A 20,093-nucleotide genomic window follows, 5' to 3' on the forward strand; every position below is an offset into this window, starting at 1 on the left:
CAAATCAACAAGTGTGCATATCCAGGGTTGCCGATTGGACCGATCTCAGACCATCACCGCCTGCGAATAGATACTTGCGTCGCGGCAGCAAAAGATACCATATTATGGCGTTATCCGAACATGAATTACACGAGAAAGCAAATGGCCGAGAACAGCCCCAAGATAAAACCTGGCGTCGGTTCCCGTCCACGTCTCACCGTAAAAAGCGAGTTTAGCGTCTCATCTCCCGCTTAATTCGCCCTGCAGCCAAGCGCTTTCCCCCCCAAGCCTTAGTTCTGCGTTTTTGGGCATCTAGATTGGGCAATCTGCAGAGAACACAATCGGTAAGTCCTGCTAGATTTTCTGCGTTGACGACGGTAGCAGCCGTGAAATCGCACAACATCCCGAAAAGGCATCTTTTGTGCTTGTGTATGTGCAACACATGTCACAAGCTGACCAGGCGGACCATTGGTGTACCAGAGCCGACGTTCACATCCGATACTCAAAAGGCATGCATTCCGGCTATATATGCGGCTCGTTCATCGCCAATTTTGATTCCAGATCTATCGATACGATTCATACTTGGCAGCCACTGCCAGTTTTGCCTCGATCCGGTCAATCATTTCCGTATCATACACTTCTCCAAGAGCTTTTCTAGCCTTGAAGATCTCCTTTTCATGTCTGGTTGCTTCCTCTTTGGTCATACATACGAGATCTCGTAGCCGCACGGTGGAGCATTTTTGGGTATCCTTGCCCTCTCCGATGACACTCATGTTTGTGTCCTCTGGTCGCTGCCAACGAGTCAGAACCAGTTTTGTCGATATGCCACTGACAGCGCTGCGTCCATGATACAGCTCTTCTGCCAGAAAGGCCACGTCACCAGAGGTAAGAGGCGTCTTCAGGCCGACTGTATCCAAGCCCAACATTCGTGCAAGTCTGTCCTCGGAGCCTTGGACAAAGGTCATCATTCCTTCGTACATTTTCTCTCGTCCCTTGGCTGGGACATAATTTAGTGGATAGCCCGTAATGCTCAGAATGACATGGTTTGCCGCTGTGAGCCCAAAAATAGCAGGCATAGTTCCTAGCACGGGCAGTATTCTGACCCTAAAGTTGGGCATCACGCTGAGATCACCCACCACCCCTTTTTGAAACTCCTCCTCGGGAAGGGGAAGCAACTCTGCCTTGCCTTCTCCAGATTGTTCTGTTGAATATACCGCGGGGATGCCGCTGGTGATACCGAGTAGTTTAAGACGTCGTCTTGTTGCCCGTGATAGGCCATCATCGCGACTTGCACCAATGTCGCCAATGACAATCCTAGTGGGATCGCTCTTGCAACCAGCTCCCATTGCGCTGATCACTGGAAGCTTGTGGTCGTAACAGTATTTTAGTAACTCGACTTTGGTATCGATATTATCGATAGCATCAACGATGAAGTCGGGCTGTCGGCCATCTTCCCAAGGCCCTAGCATCCGCGATGCCACGGACCCATCAAACTTTTCTTGTTGTAAATCAAACTTGACCCACGGTGCGATGGCAATCAGTCGCCGCTGAAGACAGTGAACCTTTGGAATACCAACATCCGCCAATGTAGCAACAGCATGTCTGTTCAGGGAGCTCAGCGTGACTTGATCAAAGTCAACAAGCCGGATCTTGCTCACGCCGGAGCGCGCAAGTGACGCAGCGCAATGCGATCCGACACCACCGCAGCCAACTACAATGACAAATGAGCCGCGCAATTTCGTGAGCCCTTCAGGGCCGAGAAAGACCCTGTTCCGAGCGAGCTGTTCGAGAATGAGTTCCTCATCGAAATCTCCGGCTAACGCCCTTCTGCTAAGGGCCTGGTTGCGAGCATCTTCCTTGTCGACTGCTGATTCTGAAGACGCTCCAAAGTTGTTCAATCGATTCGTATGATGGCCGCCATCTCCCGGAGAGGGTATAGATCTCTTGAGCTCAGAAAGTCTCTGCTCTCGCTCCCGGCCTTGATATCCCAGAATGAGTGCAACGGTTGCGCCAGACAGCACAGCTGTCGCAAAAAGATGAAACCGGTGGCTTGAAAGGGTATCTGAAAAGAAGGAAGCCATATTTTCCATCAGATACCGGAAATCACCATCCTAAACCGCCGATTCGCCTCATTGGCCGTTGTTGTTTGAGTATTTTCATATTGAACCGACTTTTGAGGTTCCACTTTGATGATGAAATTTTGCTTAGTCACCTCCACTTTTTGTAAGGCAGCCACCATCATTGGCTGCGGGTCGTCCGTCTGCCTAAGCTCTAGTTACTTCAATTCATTAGAATATTAAGACGGCTGGCAACACCTTCATTCGAAACGGCGCCCGCTGGGCCACACCATCAGTCATGCGTGCCAGGCTCGTCATGCGCCGGCAACAGGCCGTCCTCCCCTCATCTAATCCACGATTAATCTGCACACGATCCTTCGCAAACCAAACTAAATTCACATCCACGACATCCCGACCAAGCTTGCCCTTCCTCCTGGTCCCGAAAGCGAGCCCCTCCATCGCCCGATCATTTACCTCCGAGCGCAAAAGGTGGCTTAAACACGAAGCAAAGCTAGTCGTCAGATACACCATCACAGTCTGGGGCCTCGCGATCTGCGGCATCTTGATCTTCTTTGCAGTCAATGAGGAAACATCAGAACGGGAGTCCCCCACGCCCCACGAATGGCACTACCTGACGAGGAAATTTCTCCGCGACGCGCAGAGCTGCCGGGACCCCAAGGATGGCGAAGTCAACTGGGCGCGGTGTCTAGAGCTGGCACGGGGAGTGGTTATCCGACTAGAGGATCCCAAACTCGGCGGCGGGAATGTAGTCAAGTTAAGCGACAAAGTCGATCCGAGCCTCGAGGTCCCAGGGGAGTTCATCAACTGCGACATCTCAGCCAAGTCGGAAGAATGGAGGCGCGGATACTTCGAGGCAATCATGTTGGCGGCCAAGGCCGCAGAACACGTCGACGGATGGCTGAGGGACACAACGCGCAACGTGGTAAGCGCGCCCGAGTTCGTCATTGGCCCCTCGAATCCACGGCCGAAACCCATACCACCGGGACGACCGCACGCACCAAGGGAGGAGGATTGCGAGCCGGCGTATCCAGCCGCAGACAGTTGGTACGTGAAGATCCTGGCGACGACCGGACTGTCGCCTCGCCAAAAGATGGAGGCGGCGCTCGAGTACGCCACCTTCATGGAGTTCAAACACAGACAAGAAGGCTCGGAGGCGCTGTATAGTCTCGCCCTGGCCGAGGCATCCACCGGACTCGACCCCTCCAAGCTACCGTACGACCCCAAAACGTTCATCGTCAAAAGTAATGCTCCAGCGCCGTCGATGAACGTTCTCGATGCTCTGACAGCCATCGCCAACTACAAAGCCCGACGGGGAGATGTCTCATCTGCCCTCCCCATCTACATTTCTCTTCTCAAAGCGCGCCGCTCTCTATCAGATACCCCGCCCCCTGCGATTCGGACAGAACCCAAGATGCTCTCTCCATACGAACGATTTGTGAGGTTCTTCGGTCCTCCAGCCTATCCGGCCCCGGCACCAGATGGCACCCAACCGCCGTGGAGAACTCCCTATGAGCGATGCCAGGAGGCATCCCTTGACTTGTATATTGGCGAGATCTTGTACGCCACTTCATCGGAAGATGAGGGGTTGGCTTGGACTAGGGACGGTGTTGATTTGGCAGAGGAACAAATGCGCGCGCTTGGATCCGCGAGCAAGGATAAAGAGACGAAGCAGATATGTCGTGAGTGTCTGGGCACAGGCCTAGAAAACTGGACCACAATGGTATCCCTCTTGGCAAAGGCAGAGGAGTCTCGGAACATTGACGCAAAGTCTAAGCTGTTTTCTTTCTGGGGTGGGCCTCAGGATGCCGAGGGTCGATGGGCAGCAGAAGAGGCTGTGGTTGAGGAGCGCATCAGGAGGACACGAGAATTAATGGAAGACGTAACTCCACCCAGGATGGGAATTTGGTCTTATTTCAAGGCATGATGTATGTTTTCTCGAGGATTTGTATATTAGTATCAAGCAAATAATTTGAAAATACCCTCTCGTATACCCTGCATCGATCTTGCAAACAATCATAATTTCCCATGTGCCTGACTCTGTTAGCTCCTTATACCGTTTCTTGGAATATCACACCTCTTCGTCGTCAGACGAATCAGTGTCACAAGCTTCTCCGTTCTCTAGGAACTTTCTCCACCGCTTCCGGTTCTTCACCTCTTGCTTCATAAGGTCCGCATCCACGACCCGGATCAACGGCTTTTCCGAGTCAGCTACCTTCTCCCAGTCCTTATCAGTAAATTCTTGCTTAGGCTTCTCCGCTACTAGAATATCGTCATTTTCATATCCCGGGGTCAGGGCTACAGTTTCCAGATATTGAAGGGCCGGTTTGAGAGCACGTATGAGAACCATTTCAGCGTAGAACGGCTCGGAGGAAGAGTAACACGGACACCCGAAAGCTGGGATTTGTTCCTCCTCATTTCCAGAAGGGGGCGCGAGGGGAGTATCCAGGGGCTCCGTAGAAACGATGTACGCTCGGGCGCGCTAGAATTAATCAGTATCTACTGGTGGCAAGGGATGCGGTACGACTTACCTTTGCCGTGAAGTCTCGAAGCGCTTGGTTGGTTAAATCTGCTGGGTAGACTGTTCCCATGAGAAGCATAGCATCGAGATGATCCTTCCAAGCGTGCCAGTTTGTCGCATCGTCCAAGAACTTGGTCACCAGTTCGCAGCTCTGCCCAATGGCAATCAGATCGACCTTTGTGCGTTCGCTCATCACCTGGAGCAACGTACTAAAAACAGACTCGACATGCTTTTCTGGTGTTTCATGTGCGATGACGGTGTTGATTTCAGGAATATGTCGCCTTCCAGCATGAACAAGGCTTGGCAACGGGATCGCCGTGCTGTCCGTCGCGGTAAGCATGCGGCGACCCTCGGGCCACCAATACAACTGGCCAGGATTGGCAATGAACACGCCAGGCGGCGACGAATCTTTATTGGAGGCGACTTGTTTTTGAAGTTCTTGAACGACAGAAACTAATGAGCCTTTGTTAATACCACCAGGCCCATTAGCCACTCGGCCGGCCAGCATGCCCAATACTTTGGTAGGCTCGCCGAAGAATACAATAATCCGAGATTTTGAAGGCAAGTCAGGCGTCGCAAACACAACTATGTGCTTTTCCGAAGTCGTGCTTCCTAGTGGTAAAGCAACCTTATCTAGTCCCTCAGCAACGAGACGCTGATGAATAATGTCTTCCAAGGCTTCTAATCACCCAATTTTAATGGTAGTTCCTTTCCTCGAATGCAACAGGGAACGTACTGTCAAATTCGAACCTCTGACACTGGTTTATCCGCTCATTCTTATTTATGAAGAATTTGAAATATTGTTCTGGGCTCTCGACAGATCGTATTTCATCGTCGTCGTTCACAAAGTATCTGCTATTATTAGATTGCGTGTCGTGATAGTTTAGGCGCCGGGATGATTGAAACAGACCCCAAGCCTTTCAGGTCAGATGGAAAGGTCGCATCTTTGGGAAGGCCAGACCAATGTCGGCGAAACATGACGGCGATTGTTTTGAGGTGAACTGGACAAATGTTGCGTTGGAAGTTCACAATTGTCAATACGAGGAACATAGAAATAAAACGAGTTTCGAGATGTGATTGCGGAGTCACTGACATTGCAAACAGGGCACAAGCGCTGCCGGCTGTCCGGCAGGTGCAAACGGTTCAAAGTCCCATCCACAATACTGGCAAACACCCGCAGTTCCCTGCTTTACGATTCTAGTCACCAAATTGATCGATTTTTCCAATAGTATTAGTCTTTTCAAATTACAATAGGCATCGCATAATTTGAAACCGAAGGGTCTTTTGTACTTCGGAACTTCATCCCGCCAGGATGAGAGTCAGAAGGACAAATATCTCGCAGAATATCCACAGAGAATAGCCGCCCAAACGCCTGGCTCCATTGTACATAATTCCATCCAAAACGCCGGCCCGATTCCCCTCCATTTATCATTGAAAAGTTGGCCTCAACCCTGCGTGTATCGACTTCTGAACGCTTGACTGATGCTAAATCGGCTGCTGGCGCCTCGATTCATGTGACTTGCAAGAGCTTCCTCAAGAGCGGATTGGGTTACTGATGCGTCTAGATATTGTTAGCATAAAACTGGACTCCAGGCCCGCCTGCTTCGTAAACCTACCATCCAGATCACTAAAACTACTTCCCATGCTGGGAGTCCCATCACTGCCCTCGCGAGAACTCGCCTTTCCCTTGCCGCTCGGACTGCGTCCTGCCAGCTCCGCAGTTCGCCGTGGAGAGAGTGGTCCAGGTATCTTGGATTCCTTCGATTTCGGCCTTGGTATCGCAGTAGGCGAGCCTGTGGACGAATCGTCGGACGTTTGAGATTGGTGAAGGTACTCCCGCATGGGATTCTTGTGGTTTCGTCGACCAGAAGCCCGTCCATCTCCCCTCAGTGTTGAAGCCAGGTCTTGACCTGGCTGATCTGAAGCCTGGAACGGTTGAAACGCGGGCTCCAATTCATCATCTCCGTCATCAGGATACGTTTTCGCAGCTTCCTGTTGTTGAAATCGTGGTGGGCGGCGGATAATTCGAGACTGTGCGGGGCTGGATTCCTCGTCAGACGATTCATTGGAGCTGGATTCAGCAGGTCCTGGAGAAATCGCTTCATTGTGGCGATGGTCGGCCTGCGGTTCGGGCGATTTTGCTGTAGGTGACGGTATCGGTAGTGACGATAGTCTCTTCCTGCCTGCCTGGTCGACCGCTCTGCCCGGGAACGACGTACCATGGCGCGGAGAAGATGAACTAGCGACATCCTTCAGAATCGTAGTGTTGCCAGACGTATCACGACTCATATTCGGGCGTATAGGTATTGAAAGCGGCGTTCCACTCAGCGCACCCTCAGGTCGCGGCATCGGCGAGTCTCGTCGTCCTGAAAGGGCAGATGGAGCGCGTTGATATGATGACCCAGTCGGTTCTGCGCCAGGGATGGGAGACGGGGCAGCTGAGCCTTTCGCTGCGGCCGTAGCCTTTCGGACTTGGGCTCGAACCTGCGACGCATGTCTTTCAGTCAAGTACGCGACTTGCTTAAGGAGGAAATCGACGGGGACATCGAATCGTTCAGCACTGCATCATGGTCAGAATATCCATTGCGGGGTGTTGGATGATCAAACATACACTTGACTCCCTGCGCAAGGTTGAGGTCAGCATCACATCACCTGCCAAATTGGGAGCGTATGGGAGGAGGCAACTCACAGTCAATCTCGGTTTGCGTTGCACCAGAAAGAATCTTCCACAAAGCCTCGTCTTTGGACGAATCCCAATGGACCTAGGTCACAGGTCAGGAGCCATTGCAAGAGGCGGCCAATGGTGGCACTCCTACTATCTGAACTTACGGGAGGAGGATCAACAAAGTCTCCCCTGGGTATGGGCACCCTCACAAACACCGTATACTTTGGCTGGGACATGTCGATGATGTCCCTGAGCAAGCCACTGTCAGGCGAGGATGGCGAGATGGGAATGGGAAATGGTCAGAGCTCAGGTGGTATAGCTGATGGAAGTAAATGTTGGGGTCTATCGATAAGACCAGATGACAACATCAGGAAGTGGCAGGCATTAGCTTGCGTGGTGGATCTGGGACCCCAGCATCAGCTCTCACTCGGCTGACAGGCCAGGCAGGCTGGGGCGGTACTTGGGCACTTTACGTAAGCATCAAATGCATTCAGCCACGTGGGGGAACCATGGACACCCAATTGACGACGTCTTCGACATCCCCCCCGAAAGAAGCAAATAAATTGGCATGCTCCGACCACATCATTTGCAAAGCTTAGATCATGCCAAAGCCACACCAACACCCACCCAAACCTTATGTGACGCTTCAATACTCCGTATTTTTTAACCTTTTGGCGCACTTGCGGGACTTCGCCGACTAGTACTCTACCATCAAGTCTTGCGTCCGCACGTTTCGGCGCAACCTTTCTTGATGCACAGTTTCGATACAGTGTAGTATATCAGTATTTGCATCCGGGTATTTACATTTCTTCCCCAACTTTGACTTCATTTCTCAGGCTTCAGCGCAAAGTGGCTCGGCTTATATGCTCCTCCCGCCATCCACATCGCCGCCAATATTGACTTGGAGACCGATCCCAAGCCTGAAGACGCCGGGGAGCCTATTTTGAGCGACAGACATCCCGGACTCGCTGATGGGACGCACTGCGGCGACAACACTGAGCATTCCGAGTTCCGAACCTCCCCAATGTACTGTCATTCTGAATATGGGTACGGGTATCGTCCAGAAAAGCTTGCGCAGCAACGTACTCTATTGTCAGGGTACAGATCTTGTCTAGAGCATAATCAAGTAGGCTGGGCATGACCTTGGACAGTAAATGCTCAGTATATGCGCCGCGAGGCTTAGAGTTTGAGGGTGTTTATCGTTTGTCGCAGTGACCATGTTGAGCCTCGTCGGCCTGCTTCCATTATGGATTCCATTGCATCAGAATAAACCCTTTTCTGTCCGATTCATTGGAGAGCGCATCGATACGTTTTCCTCCACCAATACGTTTTCCTCCACCGATACGTTTTCCTCCACCGATACGTTTTCCTCCATCGATACGTTTTTCTCCATGACCCTGAGTTGAAGAACAGCGGAGTGTAACACAGTATACGGTTTGTACGGTAGTGCGATGCGGTGTAACGCTACAAAGACAAGAGAAACATCCAATCAATAACGTCTGCCAGCTGCATACAGGCGAGCCGCAGAACGGCTGGGCACGCAATCATGAAATCCCTAACAAGCACTCCAATAGTGACGAGTCCCTTGAAAATAATACATCATGTTTATAATTGTCTAGTACCGGTAATATAGAACACGATCTTGACCAGCCCTCCGCTCCGCACCACCGCCGACCAGAAGAAACAAGATTTATACTCGTTCAAAATTTCTACAGTCCCAATATGGTTTATCCACTTCGGAATGCTATGAAGCCGATTTTTCAAGTCCGCGACTGTCGAGGCTCTACCAAACTGGCAGCCAACCCTCTCAAACGACATCGAAAATTCGCCCTGCGACGGGTCGCAAAGAATCCGCATTTCCTTCCCAGTCAAAGGCGTTGCTATCCACAAGCTGCACCTCTTCACATCCGGATCACCATTCAATGCTCAACAGCCCCCCCCCAACAGAAAAAGCGGTGTAAGCTTTTAAGAATCTCCCGCTTGAGACTCTCCGGCTTCAGATCAAGGAGTAATCCGTCGTTTTCATCAATCTCATCCATCTCAAGGGCACCCATGAATAGCATCCGTCCTCCCTAGGAGGTGGTTCCAGAATAGACCGTGAGATTGCGCAACGTTGCCCAATAATGCGAAGGATTGATCTAGCGCCGGTAATGACTAGGACTTGGTCGGGGCCCAGAGTCGGCGTGACTAGAACAGCTGGACATGCTTCTGGACAGTTGCCAACGTAGATTCCTTCTTGGGTGGCGGATTCCCCGAAGCCAATGTTCTTGTTGGCGGATGCGGCGACAGCTCCGTTGGATCCTTGACAAGTAAGCTCTTGCTGCAGAGTACTATAGCTTGGTACGCTGACGACAGATGCTTGACGGAGCGGAATTTCGTTCCTTGTTTGGTTGAGGATTGTATCGCTGCCAAGAGCATGGAGCGAGTACTCGATCTGCTCAGAGTCTGAGATGGCGTGAAAAATATGCAGCATTTCAACATAGACGAATAGCGCTGTGATATACATCTCCACGGCTTTTGGGTGTCGCTGCGACGAGTTGTACCAAAACACCAAAGTCATCACGCCACGACGGCGCGGATAACGTACAGAGAAACTGTTGCGCCGCCAAGCAGGCAATTTCCGTTCTGGATAAACGCAAGCGATCGCCAGAATTGAGGGACTTGATGTTTCCGCGTGGGAAGTGTTCGGGTAGTCCCAATGCAGTCTGCACGATATTCGGCATATGGTGGAGGAGAACTTGGGCCCAAAATCGTCGACAACTTGTTTGAGCATGCTATAGTCCCCGGCAGTACCAGAGGATCCTCGAAAGCAGTTGGATATTGTATCCGACACTTCAATAAGACCCCCGACGAAGAATTCCGCTTTCCGGACAAGATATTTTGTAGGAGAAGCCAAAACGGCATCAGGCTATCTTCGCCCTCTGCGTCATCGTCCAGGATGCTTAAGCGGTCGAGGCAACGCACTTGTTGCGAGCTTGGTAACATGCGGTCTGAGGTAATCTGATCCATGGCAATGCCCCAGATGTCTTGGAAATTCTTTGATCTTTGCTTTATCCATCAGCAAAGGAATCGACATTGAAATGTCGCAGGCCAAGTCCTGCGAATGCGATGAGTCAGTCAGCGGCCGCCTCAAAACAGGGCGGGGCTGACTGACCTCTGCTTATAATAAGAAAATATACTATGTTTCACCCATGACGATGCCATGATTTCCATAGAATCTCAACCCCGTTTTTGGCCAATATAGCATTGCAGTTCTCTCATACCATAAGGAAGTTCATTTGTGGGTCCTTTAAAGTCTGAACCCAGCTCTTGGTCCCTTGACCTTTGTTGTCCAGGTCCCAAATGACTTGCAATGTCTCCATAGCGGTGTATATAAAACCCCAGGGGCAGGATCTCACAAGCCGCTGCAATCTGTCCATGACCCATTCCCTCCTAGCGCGACCGCCAGCTTCGGCTCCCGCAATAAAAGTCGGCCACGTCGTAGCCTTGAAATTGGGATCATTGTCGGGAATGCTGGACAGATGCTTAAATATGTCGCGGCTCAGAGCCTCCGCCACTTGACCGTGATCGTTCATTTGGCTCATCGATGGAATCGCCTGCAAAATATATAGACATGCTGCAAGGCGGTGAGCTGACCCTGCGTGAATTCTGCTTTGAATTGGTGCATCCTGTAGATAAGACATATTCCGAACATCGTTGGCCCATCCATTGATGTCAAAAGCTTGAGCTTCCTGGATGAGGACTAGACCTGCTGCCCTGACGTCTTCTTCGGAAGCGATGTCAGGAGAGACGTTGGATAACTGGGAGGCCGAATGTAGAATGGTGAGAATTTCAGGAGGACAGCAGAGGTAGCTGTTGGCTGCTGCTCTTTGGAGTATGAAAGGAATCTGAGATGGCTGGAAGTAGGATTGGGTGTCAAACGAGGCCGCAGGCATGAATGCAGAAGCCAGGATGAAGTAGCTTTTCAATCGTCAGTCGCACAAATCGAAACGGCAGCGCGCTTTCCCCCCCAACTTACATAAAGCAATCCGACAGCATGTAGTCTCGCAAGGCAGTATCTGCCACACTATCAGGTTGTAACAAGGACATGATTCTCCCAGCCCCCTCAAGGTGAGCTTTCCAGCCATGTTTCCCCGACTCAATCAACTCGACGTTGATGAAGAAGAGAGCGGCAGCAAGCACAACATCACCCCCAGTCGTTTTGATGTTTTCTACCGCACCACGCATCAAGGTCAACGCCTTGGATTTGGCGACCAGCGCGTCCTGGAGTGCGCGACGCGATGCTTGTTCAATGCCCACAGTAACACCGTCGTCCACACCCTTCGGGTGATGTGCCAGCGGAGCACGAACCAAGTTCGACATGTGTGCCGCCGATGCAGCGACTATAATGTGCTGCAGGAGTGGGTGAGCCCTAGTCAATGGAAGCAAGCCACGAAACGGGTTGCGTTCCGGAATGTCTTGAGATACAAGATCTTTACAGACTCGATTCGTAACTTTCCGGATGGGATGAATTAGCCAACCGCACCACCACCAACAAGAGATGTAGACATGTCCAAACTTACAATACGACAGGTAATACCGATGATCATACTGCATATCCTGGTACAGAGGATCTGCCAAAGCCCACGGACTGGTAACAACACCCTCTGGCGATGGTGATCTTAAAACCAGTTTCGCATCACCCTGATATTCTGACATGGACATGTCCACCGGGGTTCCCGCATCACTACACAAAGAAGGAGGTGAGCTGCTCGGCGTAAGGAAATCCAAATCAGCCTTCTTTCCGGCCACTCTTGTTGCTCGAGCCGCCGTCCTTGCAGCTGCGTCTACAGGAGCACTCGACGTCCTCCCAGCAAGCTTGCCGCGGCTGGCGACCGCGCCTGTCCAGCGGAACAGTTTCCCATATCCAAGACATTCCTTTCCAGCGGCAGTACATTTGTTGCAGTGTGGGTATGACTGGTCACACCGGAGCCGTTGTCGCCGACAGTTGTGGCAGGGCTTGGTCGGCGGGTTGGTCGAGTCCATGGCTTCGAGTAGCCCTGGAGGTTTGCTGTATCTGGTAATCCCAAGTCAATTGAGCCTGTCGGCCCATCTGTGCAGCATGCATATCGATTCGAAGGACGGAAAGCCTTCTCTTTGCCTTTTGCGTTTCACGGCTAAATGTGTCTCGGCGTTTTTTGCGGCCGAGCTTGAATGAGGTAATGACTCTGGGCCATGAGGTATTGACTGAAAGTTTGGCGCTAGACTGAAATAGGCAGCCAAGGCGCACTTTTCTTTTTAAGCTTTGCTTTGATTGGTTGTGCGAACAGGTTGATTTCTCTTACCACGTCGAGCATAAAGACGGCGCGTGTTCTTTTTTCTTTTTTTCGTTTTTTTCTCTCATATTCCAGCTATAATGCTAGTTACTGGAATGTTAATTTAAGCTCAAGGGCACCTCGCCCTAGTGAAGACAGCCTTCGTCTTTATAATAACCAACTCGATGACCCTCAGAAAGTCACCATACTTGGAGAATTTAGGACTCCTGTCTCCAACATTTCAACTCCTTTACAGCAAAGTCCCGTCCCATTGTTCATCTCTCAACTTTCAGAGATGTTCAATATCGAGGTCGTTGATGGTTACACCAGCCCTGAAGGCCCAGCCGATTAGCCCACGAACCTAGCAAAACATGTCTACCATTCGACAGGAACTCCCAAAGTATTCATGCTCTACTGCAATTCTACAGTTTGATTTGGCATGTGGGTCGTCATGGCTGCAGCTCATCCCATTGACGGTGTAACAATATAAAGGACGTACGCCCCATAGTAAGAATGCTCAGAAACCTGGGTCTTGCCCAGGATGATGATGTCCAGAAATACATCATATCAATCTGACCAAACGCCCTATCCAGGACCACAAATTTCGCGGCCAAGTGCTCGATATGTCACTTGTCAGTGTTGTTTAATTCTTCGAGTCTGATCTGATGGGCCCTGTATCCCACCCATCGCACACGAGCGACGGAGGTCTGTGAATGCCGGGACTCTATTTCACGGCATTTGAGGGCCGCTCAAGGCAATATTGAGGGGATCCTCACCTCATGCGGTCAACCTATCGCGCACTCAACCAAGGCACCATTCCGCTTGGCAAGATCCGGGGCGGATGCGCCCTGCGGAGTAAATCTCCCGATTCTCCATCCAAAATGCGACAGTGTCTAAACTCTAGCTCGAAGCTTGAAAAGCAAATCCGTCTCCCAAGATTTGCTCATTCCTCGAACTTCGGTGTTACTGAGAGCAGTAGTAGCTCTTTCAAGCATTGTCAGGTGGCCACATTCGTTGTGAGACAACAGTCTCAGAGTTTCCAAACCTCGCCCGCCCCAAACTCCGAGTCATTTGCAAATGGCAAGCACCAACAGCGGCGGCACCATGACAGATCGCCTCGAGAATGCCCCTGCAGGAAATGCTCCAAAGGGCATCATCCAGACGCCATCAAAAAGGGTGGCGTCTCAACCAAGCTTTTTTTGTTGCATATTTGGTCTCCGGTTGGTTTAGCCCAAGAAGTCAGCTTCCCCCCCAACTTTGATATATCTGTGCGTCTCCGGAGCGCGGCTGCAAGCGCACAAGCACTTTTGCTTCACCCATTCACCAATCGCCTTGTCCCTCCAATAAGGCGCATGGCCTTGCCATGTCAAGCCGGTACTAGCCAGCGGGACCGAAATGACATGCACGACGCCACTGTTGCCCGCGCTTTCAAGACGACTCTTCACTGATAGGGCATGTGGCGCGGCATCCATACATACCTTAAGTATGTATGTATCTTGCACCAGCTGGACGACTGCCATGTGATATTTCGGGCCTGCGCCCAAAAGTCATTTTCAGGACCCCTGCTGCGTCTGCATCTGCGTCTGCTGCAGGTCTCTTAATGCGGTCAAACCCGCGGTGCTGTGGGTGCCGAATCCTGGTCTGGACCGGCAGCATGTTCTTTGACGGGCGCTTCGTTCCGTATCGAATCATTCATGGTTCATGACGCACAAACAGATTTGCTGGAGTGGAGTGAACATGGGGTGCAATGTGTTTGCCAGTGGGGGGACAAAAAGCAACGTCGTATCATGTTGCCTTGAGATGCGATCGTATTGGTTATTGTTGTTCTCCTTGTTGCTCCAGATCAGCTATAGGAGATGGCGGACTTTGTTTTATATGTCGCCCCCCGAAGGAATATGAACCCAACCGATGCAAGTCTCCTGGTGGTGGCATCTTCACACAGGACGCGCCTGTTCTTATTTGCCAAGCCTCACCCCCTTGTGGCTATATAACAGGCTGCTGACCAGGCTCATCATGAGAATTGCCTTCACAGACTCCGGAAATTCCCATAGTAAAACTCAGTGGTCCCTTGGATTCGGAGAAAACGACCGTGTGAGTGTGGGTAGCGACGTATTTAATCCAGGAAGCAGGCAGACGTGAAAAATGAAATTTGATCCAAGGTTCATTTGCTATTGTCACAGTCATACCATTCTGGACACCCGATTTCACCGATGTCCCTGTACTGTTTAACATTCCACAAGGCACTACGTAAGAGAAGTCAACGCTGAATTACCAATATCGAGCGGCGGTGTAATTGGCTCGTGCACCAGCCAATGACTGCCCAAGGGATCGTGAAGGCAAGTTCGAAATCGAGCCATGCGTTCAATATCGAGATGGGGTGCCAACATCAACAGCATGTCTTATTTCGAGTGACGGCAGTATTGACTATGCTTGTCGAATAGCGATACTATGTGTAAATGAGGAGATTGACATGGAAGCTGCCCTCTCCTGTATGAATTATGGGGTATGATCCCGGTCGGATTGTTGTCAGCGGCGACAGAACTGAAGCATGCCATTATATACGATCTCAGGTTACGAAGGAGCTGAGTTGGCGTCTGGGGTGCTTGAGGAGACAGGATGCATATATATCTCCCCGAAGAATTTGCCGCACTAGCCTGTTGCTGAACCGAGCTGCTGGTTGAAGATCCCAAGAGGACGCGTTTGCCTTGCTGCGCAGAGTAGAGATATAAGATTTTCACCGCGGGTCGGCAAAGGAGATGCAGCATTTAACATATCGATGCTGATACGGCAACTTGTTCTTCCGTACAAAAATGTTTGGCAGAACGTCTCGCAGTCGCCTGTGTTTGCGGGGTTGGGACAGATGACGGGTTCCGGCAGTTTGTGTAAATTGACGATGATGTTGCACCATGGTCCGCGGGGCTCCAACAACTGTCAAGCCAGGATCACCACGGATCACTGCAGGGTCGATCGCGAGGTCACATTCTGCCGCAGGTTGGGCGCCGAATTGGGATGTTGTATTCTTTGTGGCAGCTGTAGCACCCAAAAGTCCCGCTCGCTGAACCGGTCAGCGTATACATGGGCGAATAGCTGTAGAATGACAAAATAGGTGTGGGAGACTACCAGACGTCGATAACTAACACTTATGCGGCGAACTACAACTTGCTACCTGGGAAGAGGCGACAAGAGGCCTAAATAGATACGGTGTCTTGCGGGTCAAACCACTGGTCGGGGAAACCACTGTATACACGTCATACACAACATAATTTAACGGCTGTAAAAGCTTCGGCGTAGCAATTCTCTGGCATCGACTGTGCGACGTCGCAAATTGCTCATGGATGCCATCCAGATTGGGAAGACACCATCAGCCCGTAGAATTGCACGTAGTATTATAGCTGTTCTTTGCAATACGTACCAGGCGATGCACCTCTTAAATCCCTTGTGCTGCGGAGTTTTCGGAAACGATCTGACCAGCACGTTCGGAGTCGTGAAGAGTAGTCGGAGACTTCTACCAAAATTAATAACACTTTTAAGCGCTAGCAGGGGCATCACCGCAGCATGGCTGGTCGTGTTTAGCTCTCCACCTGTCGCGTGGGTTGGCATGGTAGATCCTTGCCCAGATCATGACTGGAAGCGAGACGGAATGATGCACAGCCTCTCGTCATCACTTCAAGCCTGTTTGTGCCGTGCATAAAGGCCGCCGATATGGTATCTGTTTCCTTCTCCTCGGCTCCCAGGGCCGGACCAAACAGTTTAACCGAACGAGCTAGTACTGGCATCTGATTGTGGTCCTGTCCGCGATGGGTGACATACCCGAACAGGCGTCATTGGGCGACTGGCTCTGCCATGGCAGCAGCCTTTCTGGATGCCGCAAAGTCAAATTCTTGAGTGCCTGGCATTTCTACGAGTCAGCACGAGGGTCATGGCCAAGACGCAGCTTTAATTGCCTTTGATGGGGGGGGTGAGGTTCGATCAGCCTTGCGACCCGAGTGGCTCATAAGGAATCTACCATTCCCCAAAGGCAATTAGCAAACCATATTTTTAGTGCATTGGGATATTCAAGTGGCTCAATGCATGTATGCCCGGGATTCGCACCGAAATAAACAGCTTACTTGGTTGGCTGAGAAACATTCCCCAGCAAAAGTGCTACGCTTGGCGTCGAGTTGGCCTTGTGCCCTACAGCAACAGGCCAAGAGAATCGTTGTGTAATGCTCGAACAACTCGAGCGGAGTGAGAAATCTTGGGGATCAAGTAGCAGTTCTTTGCTTCGGAAACGGACCCCATTCCCAAAAGTCCTTTTGTTTTCTGGAACTTTAGCAAGTCTAGCGGGAGTTTGGTTGGTGCTTGTCATGGGTGCCCCCCAGGAATGATCCCAGCAGGCACAGAACCGCACAGGCCCTGGGGGTTGTATGGTGAGCAATGGTTGGTTCCCAAGTTATCTGGGGAGGCCATCTTGAGCAGGTTCCATCGCATGATGCCGACCAAATGTTGGTGTCGACTCGGCCAAATGCACTGTATGTATGTTATTCAATGCGTAGCTTGGGTTACATCTCGAGTTTCCTGAAATAATGCGAGACAAGTGGCAACGTTGAAGACAAGGTAGATTGCAGGCAGTCCTCCCTGCCTGGGGGTAGTTGCAAGTTGCCACGCTTCCAACAAAGAAACAAACCAAAACGAAGACGAGATGCAAGAGAAGTAATGCAAGAGATGCAAGTGGAGCTGAACTGTCCAGAGCTGGAGGCTGCTTCCGCCGCCTGCGACACCGAACTTCCCTGCTGGGTCTTTGATAGTCGCGCTTTCCCTGTCGGCTGGATTGTACCATGTATTGCCTGCGTCGGCCTGCCAGGCACCAACATTGATGATTGAATGCATTCAATGTTTGATCGATATGTGCTCGAGCTGCCAAACCTGTGCCCCGTTTCAGCTTTGCATCGTAAATACCATTTCTCATCCCAATGCAAAGCCACAACTGCGACCAGCAATACTACATACCAAGTACGTACCTTATTACATACCTGGGTGCCTCCCAGTTATTATTATGCCTGGTTTCAACAAACAATGCGCCGCTCAGCAGGTTGGGCGGGCCAAGGAGGTGTCCAGAAACCCCTCCCCGGACCGTCCAGATGGCTGTGTTATGCCACGCACAAAGCCAATAGTTCTCTAAGACAATCAACTAGCTTTACCCCATATGGAGTTCAGGGGATATTAAAATTGAACTTTACCCTGATGCTGAACCAGGAATACATGCATTGGACTCTGTGTCCTCTGTTTCAGTCGCCACGACCTTCATGACTACTACGGTAGTACTACCTAGGTCGGCCCATATCCTCCCCCGGTATCTAATATCGATCAACCAATCATGTCTTGTCTAATACTGAGCAGGTGAACATATAGTACTTTAGCGACGAAGGCTCGACTATTTGACATATGTTTCCAGTGCAACGACAAAGTGTCATGCATGCTCTAGCTATACCGAAACGTGGTCAAAATTATCATGTGTGTCGAAATGAAGCTCCAGACAACAGTTCCTATATTATATGTACCCCTAAGTTCTAACCCTCCGCGGTTCAAATTCTGGAAGTCACCCCGGCATTACACTCCACCTTTGAAGGATGGAAACACAAGGGCATCCACCAATCGCGATGCCGTTCTCTCACTAATGCCAACCCAATCCATCAGGTAGTACTGACCGATGACCGTCATCCTGCTCACCCAGCGGAACAGAGGCCCGGAACAACCAGCACACGAGCCTTGCTACGTCGTATGGTGGAATTCAGACCTGTTGGCGCCAAAGTTCCCCGAAGAGCGAAGCTTATACCAGTCCAGTTCCCCCCTGTCATCATACTGAACAACTATGGTTTGTACAAGCTCCTCGCGACGATATCAGCCAGAGAACTAGTCTAGCCACTCGCGCGGAAAGGCCCGGCGTCTTTTTTTATTCATTATCCCGCCGTGGCAGATTTAAGGTGCGGAATTGATATCGGCAGATGGCTGGCGCTGAAAGAGCACAGACCTGCGGATCTCTAGGTTCTAATTTGGGGAAGACCAACATCGCTTCCACATTTAGGGTTTTTAATCGAGGGCACGATCAGGTGCCCGAGAAATCAACCCACAGTTCGTCTCTTGTTGGTTTCACAAGGTATTCACAGAGATGTGAACATTTGCCAGTATACACTGGGTCTGATGATGCTTGTACACAGTGTGGTGCGATTACCGGGCACTCCCTACAGGACTGGACCCCATCCTCCTGACTCGGAGCGGATCATCAGTGTACATATGTATGGATGTATGGCAAAGAGCTGACAGAACAAACCGAGAGTATTCCATAAAACAAGTCATTGTCCGTCCAGTCTTACCATCAAGGAAAACCTCTTGCTCGGGGAGAAGCCCTTAGGCGTGGCCATTTCAGATGGGCCTGATTCACGCCCAATGTTGCGGGAACTTCCACCACACAAAATCCATTGGGAGCATTTCCTGATTGTCGAAACTTTCAGTTTATGCCGCCGCAGATCCGGCAGAATGCCTTTTGCATGCTGGATGTGAGATTTGCTCCCCTGCTCCGTAGTTCAACGGTAGTTGATGCGGCGAATGGGCAACATGGAGAGTCAGGGAAGTTGCCTATTCCTTGTCAAGTTGCTGATCCTTCCGGTCCAGTTCAGCCTTTACACCAAACCAAGTCTCGCGTATTAACTAAGGCATATGAGAAAGCATCAGCAGGCGTTGAGTATCGTTATTTTAAGACGCACTTACAGGACAGCATTACGTGCTATGGGGTCTTAATTTACATGACCACCCTGGCTACGACTTGGTCCTAATACATAAATTAGCCGGCAACCTTGGTGCAGGGGGGTCATCCACACAATAGCTGGGGTCTCGTAATCTACGATGTTGTTTGCTTCAAGCGTTTGGATTCCTAGACATTTGGCATAACGACGAGTCAGTCCGATGAACTGTGACTGCGTCGGAAACTTGAAAGTCTCGAAGACGATTGAGCTGGCTTTAGCGCAACATCCTAGAATGGCAACTCTCAGCACGCCTGGAATTGCAGCGTCAAGAGGAAGACTTCTGACAGCCAGTGGCGTCAGTATTAGCCGATGGAGGGTGATAGGATGCGGCTGCACCAGTATGCATAATGCACCTACAACAAGTACTCCGAACTTGGTGCTGATTTAGGGGCGACGGAGTACTACATCTCACCCTTGCTTCTCAAGTCTGGGCTCCGGAATTGTGGTTGTGGAACCAGAGCCAACCCTCGAGCTCGGGAACATATTGAAGACCAGCAGTACTTGAGGGTGCGTCCGGCCTGAAGTGGCAGAAACCAGGGGGCGTTCTGGGGACACACAGGGCTGCAGTTTGTCAAACTATCGCCGTAGCAGGTTATGAGAATAACGAGGCTTTTACTGCGGAAGCGTCTGCTTCGTAGGGCGGGCCATGGGATAGCTCTGCAGGCGTCGTGGTGGCGGGAGAAACAAGGTCAGGAAGACGGTACTTGAAATGGCGACGGCTGGGCAAGTTGCAGACTGCGCATGCAATGGCAATGGTTCGTCTCTCAAGGTCGAAAC

At 51.0% G+C, this 20,093-nt stretch overlaps 5 protein-coding genes across 5 annotated transcripts; 1 reads left to right on the top strand and 4 right to left on the bottom strand.

Annotated features, from left to right (window-relative positions):
• Nucleotides 1-542: 542 nt before the first annotated feature.
• On the bottom strand, nucleotides 543-2,060 carry TCD2 (tRNA threonylcarbamoyladenosine dehydratase 2; the record flags this gene model as incomplete). The annotated part of the gene is made up of 1 exon (XM_014687340.1): nucleotides 543-2,060. The coding sequence occupies one exon, from the start codon at nucleotides 2,058-2,060 to the stop codon at nucleotides 543-545; it is 1,518 nt and encodes a 505-aa protein (XP_014542826.1).
• Nucleotides 2,061-2,334: 274 nt separating this feature from the next.
• Nucleotides 2,335-3,981, top strand: G6M90_00g002570 (uncharacterized protein; the record flags this gene model as incomplete). Its single annotated transcript, XM_014687339.1, has 1 exon — nucleotides 2,335-3,981. One exon carries the CDS (start codon nucleotides 2,335-2,337, stop codon nucleotides 3,979-3,981), a length of 1,647 nt encoding a protein of 548 aa, XP_014542825.1.
• Nucleotides 3,982-4,125: 144 nt separating this feature from the next.
• On the bottom strand, nucleotides 4,126-5,553 carry G6M90_00g002580 (uncharacterized protein; the record flags this gene model as incomplete). Its single annotated transcript, XM_014687338.2, has 4 exons — nucleotides 4,126-4,536; nucleotides 4,586-5,256; nucleotides 5,312-5,427; nucleotides 5,486-5,553. The coding sequence occupies 4 exons, from the start codon at nucleotides 5,551-5,553 to the stop codon at nucleotides 4,126-4,128; spliced, it is 1,266 nt and encodes a 421-aa protein (XP_014542824.2).
• Nucleotides 5,554-6,020: 467 nt separating this feature from the next.
• ATG29 (Autophagy-related protein 29) lies at nucleotides 6,021-7,476 on the bottom strand (the record flags this gene model as incomplete). The annotated part of the gene is made up of 5 exons (XM_066129532.1): nucleotides 6,021-6,136; nucleotides 6,192-7,135; nucleotides 7,187-7,196; nucleotides 7,265-7,337; nucleotides 7,405-7,476. 5 exons carry the CDS (start codon nucleotides 7,474-7,476, stop codon nucleotides 6,021-6,023), a joined length of 1,215 nt encoding a protein of 404 aa, XP_065985599.1.
• A 2,323-nt stretch (nucleotides 7,477-9,799) lies between these two features.
• acr-2_0 (Acriflavine sensitivity control protein acr-2) lies at nucleotides 9,800-12,265 on the bottom strand (the record flags this gene model as incomplete). Its single annotated transcript, XM_066129533.1, has 4 exons — nucleotides 9,800-10,288; nucleotides 10,504-11,200; nucleotides 11,259-11,733; nucleotides 11,803-12,265. 4 exons carry the CDS (start codon nucleotides 12,263-12,265, stop codon nucleotides 9,800-9,802), a joined length of 2,124 nt encoding a protein of 707 aa, XP_065985934.1.
• Nucleotides 12,266-20,093: the final 7,828 nt, after the last annotated feature.

The sequence above is a fragment of the Metarhizium brunneum genome, chromosome 1 (assembly GCF_013426205.1).
Source record: "Metarhizium brunneum chromosome 1, complete sequence".
Lineage (NCBI taxonomy): Eukaryota > Fungi > Ascomycota > Sordariomycetes > Hypocreales > Clavicipitaceae > Metarhizium > Metarhizium brunneum.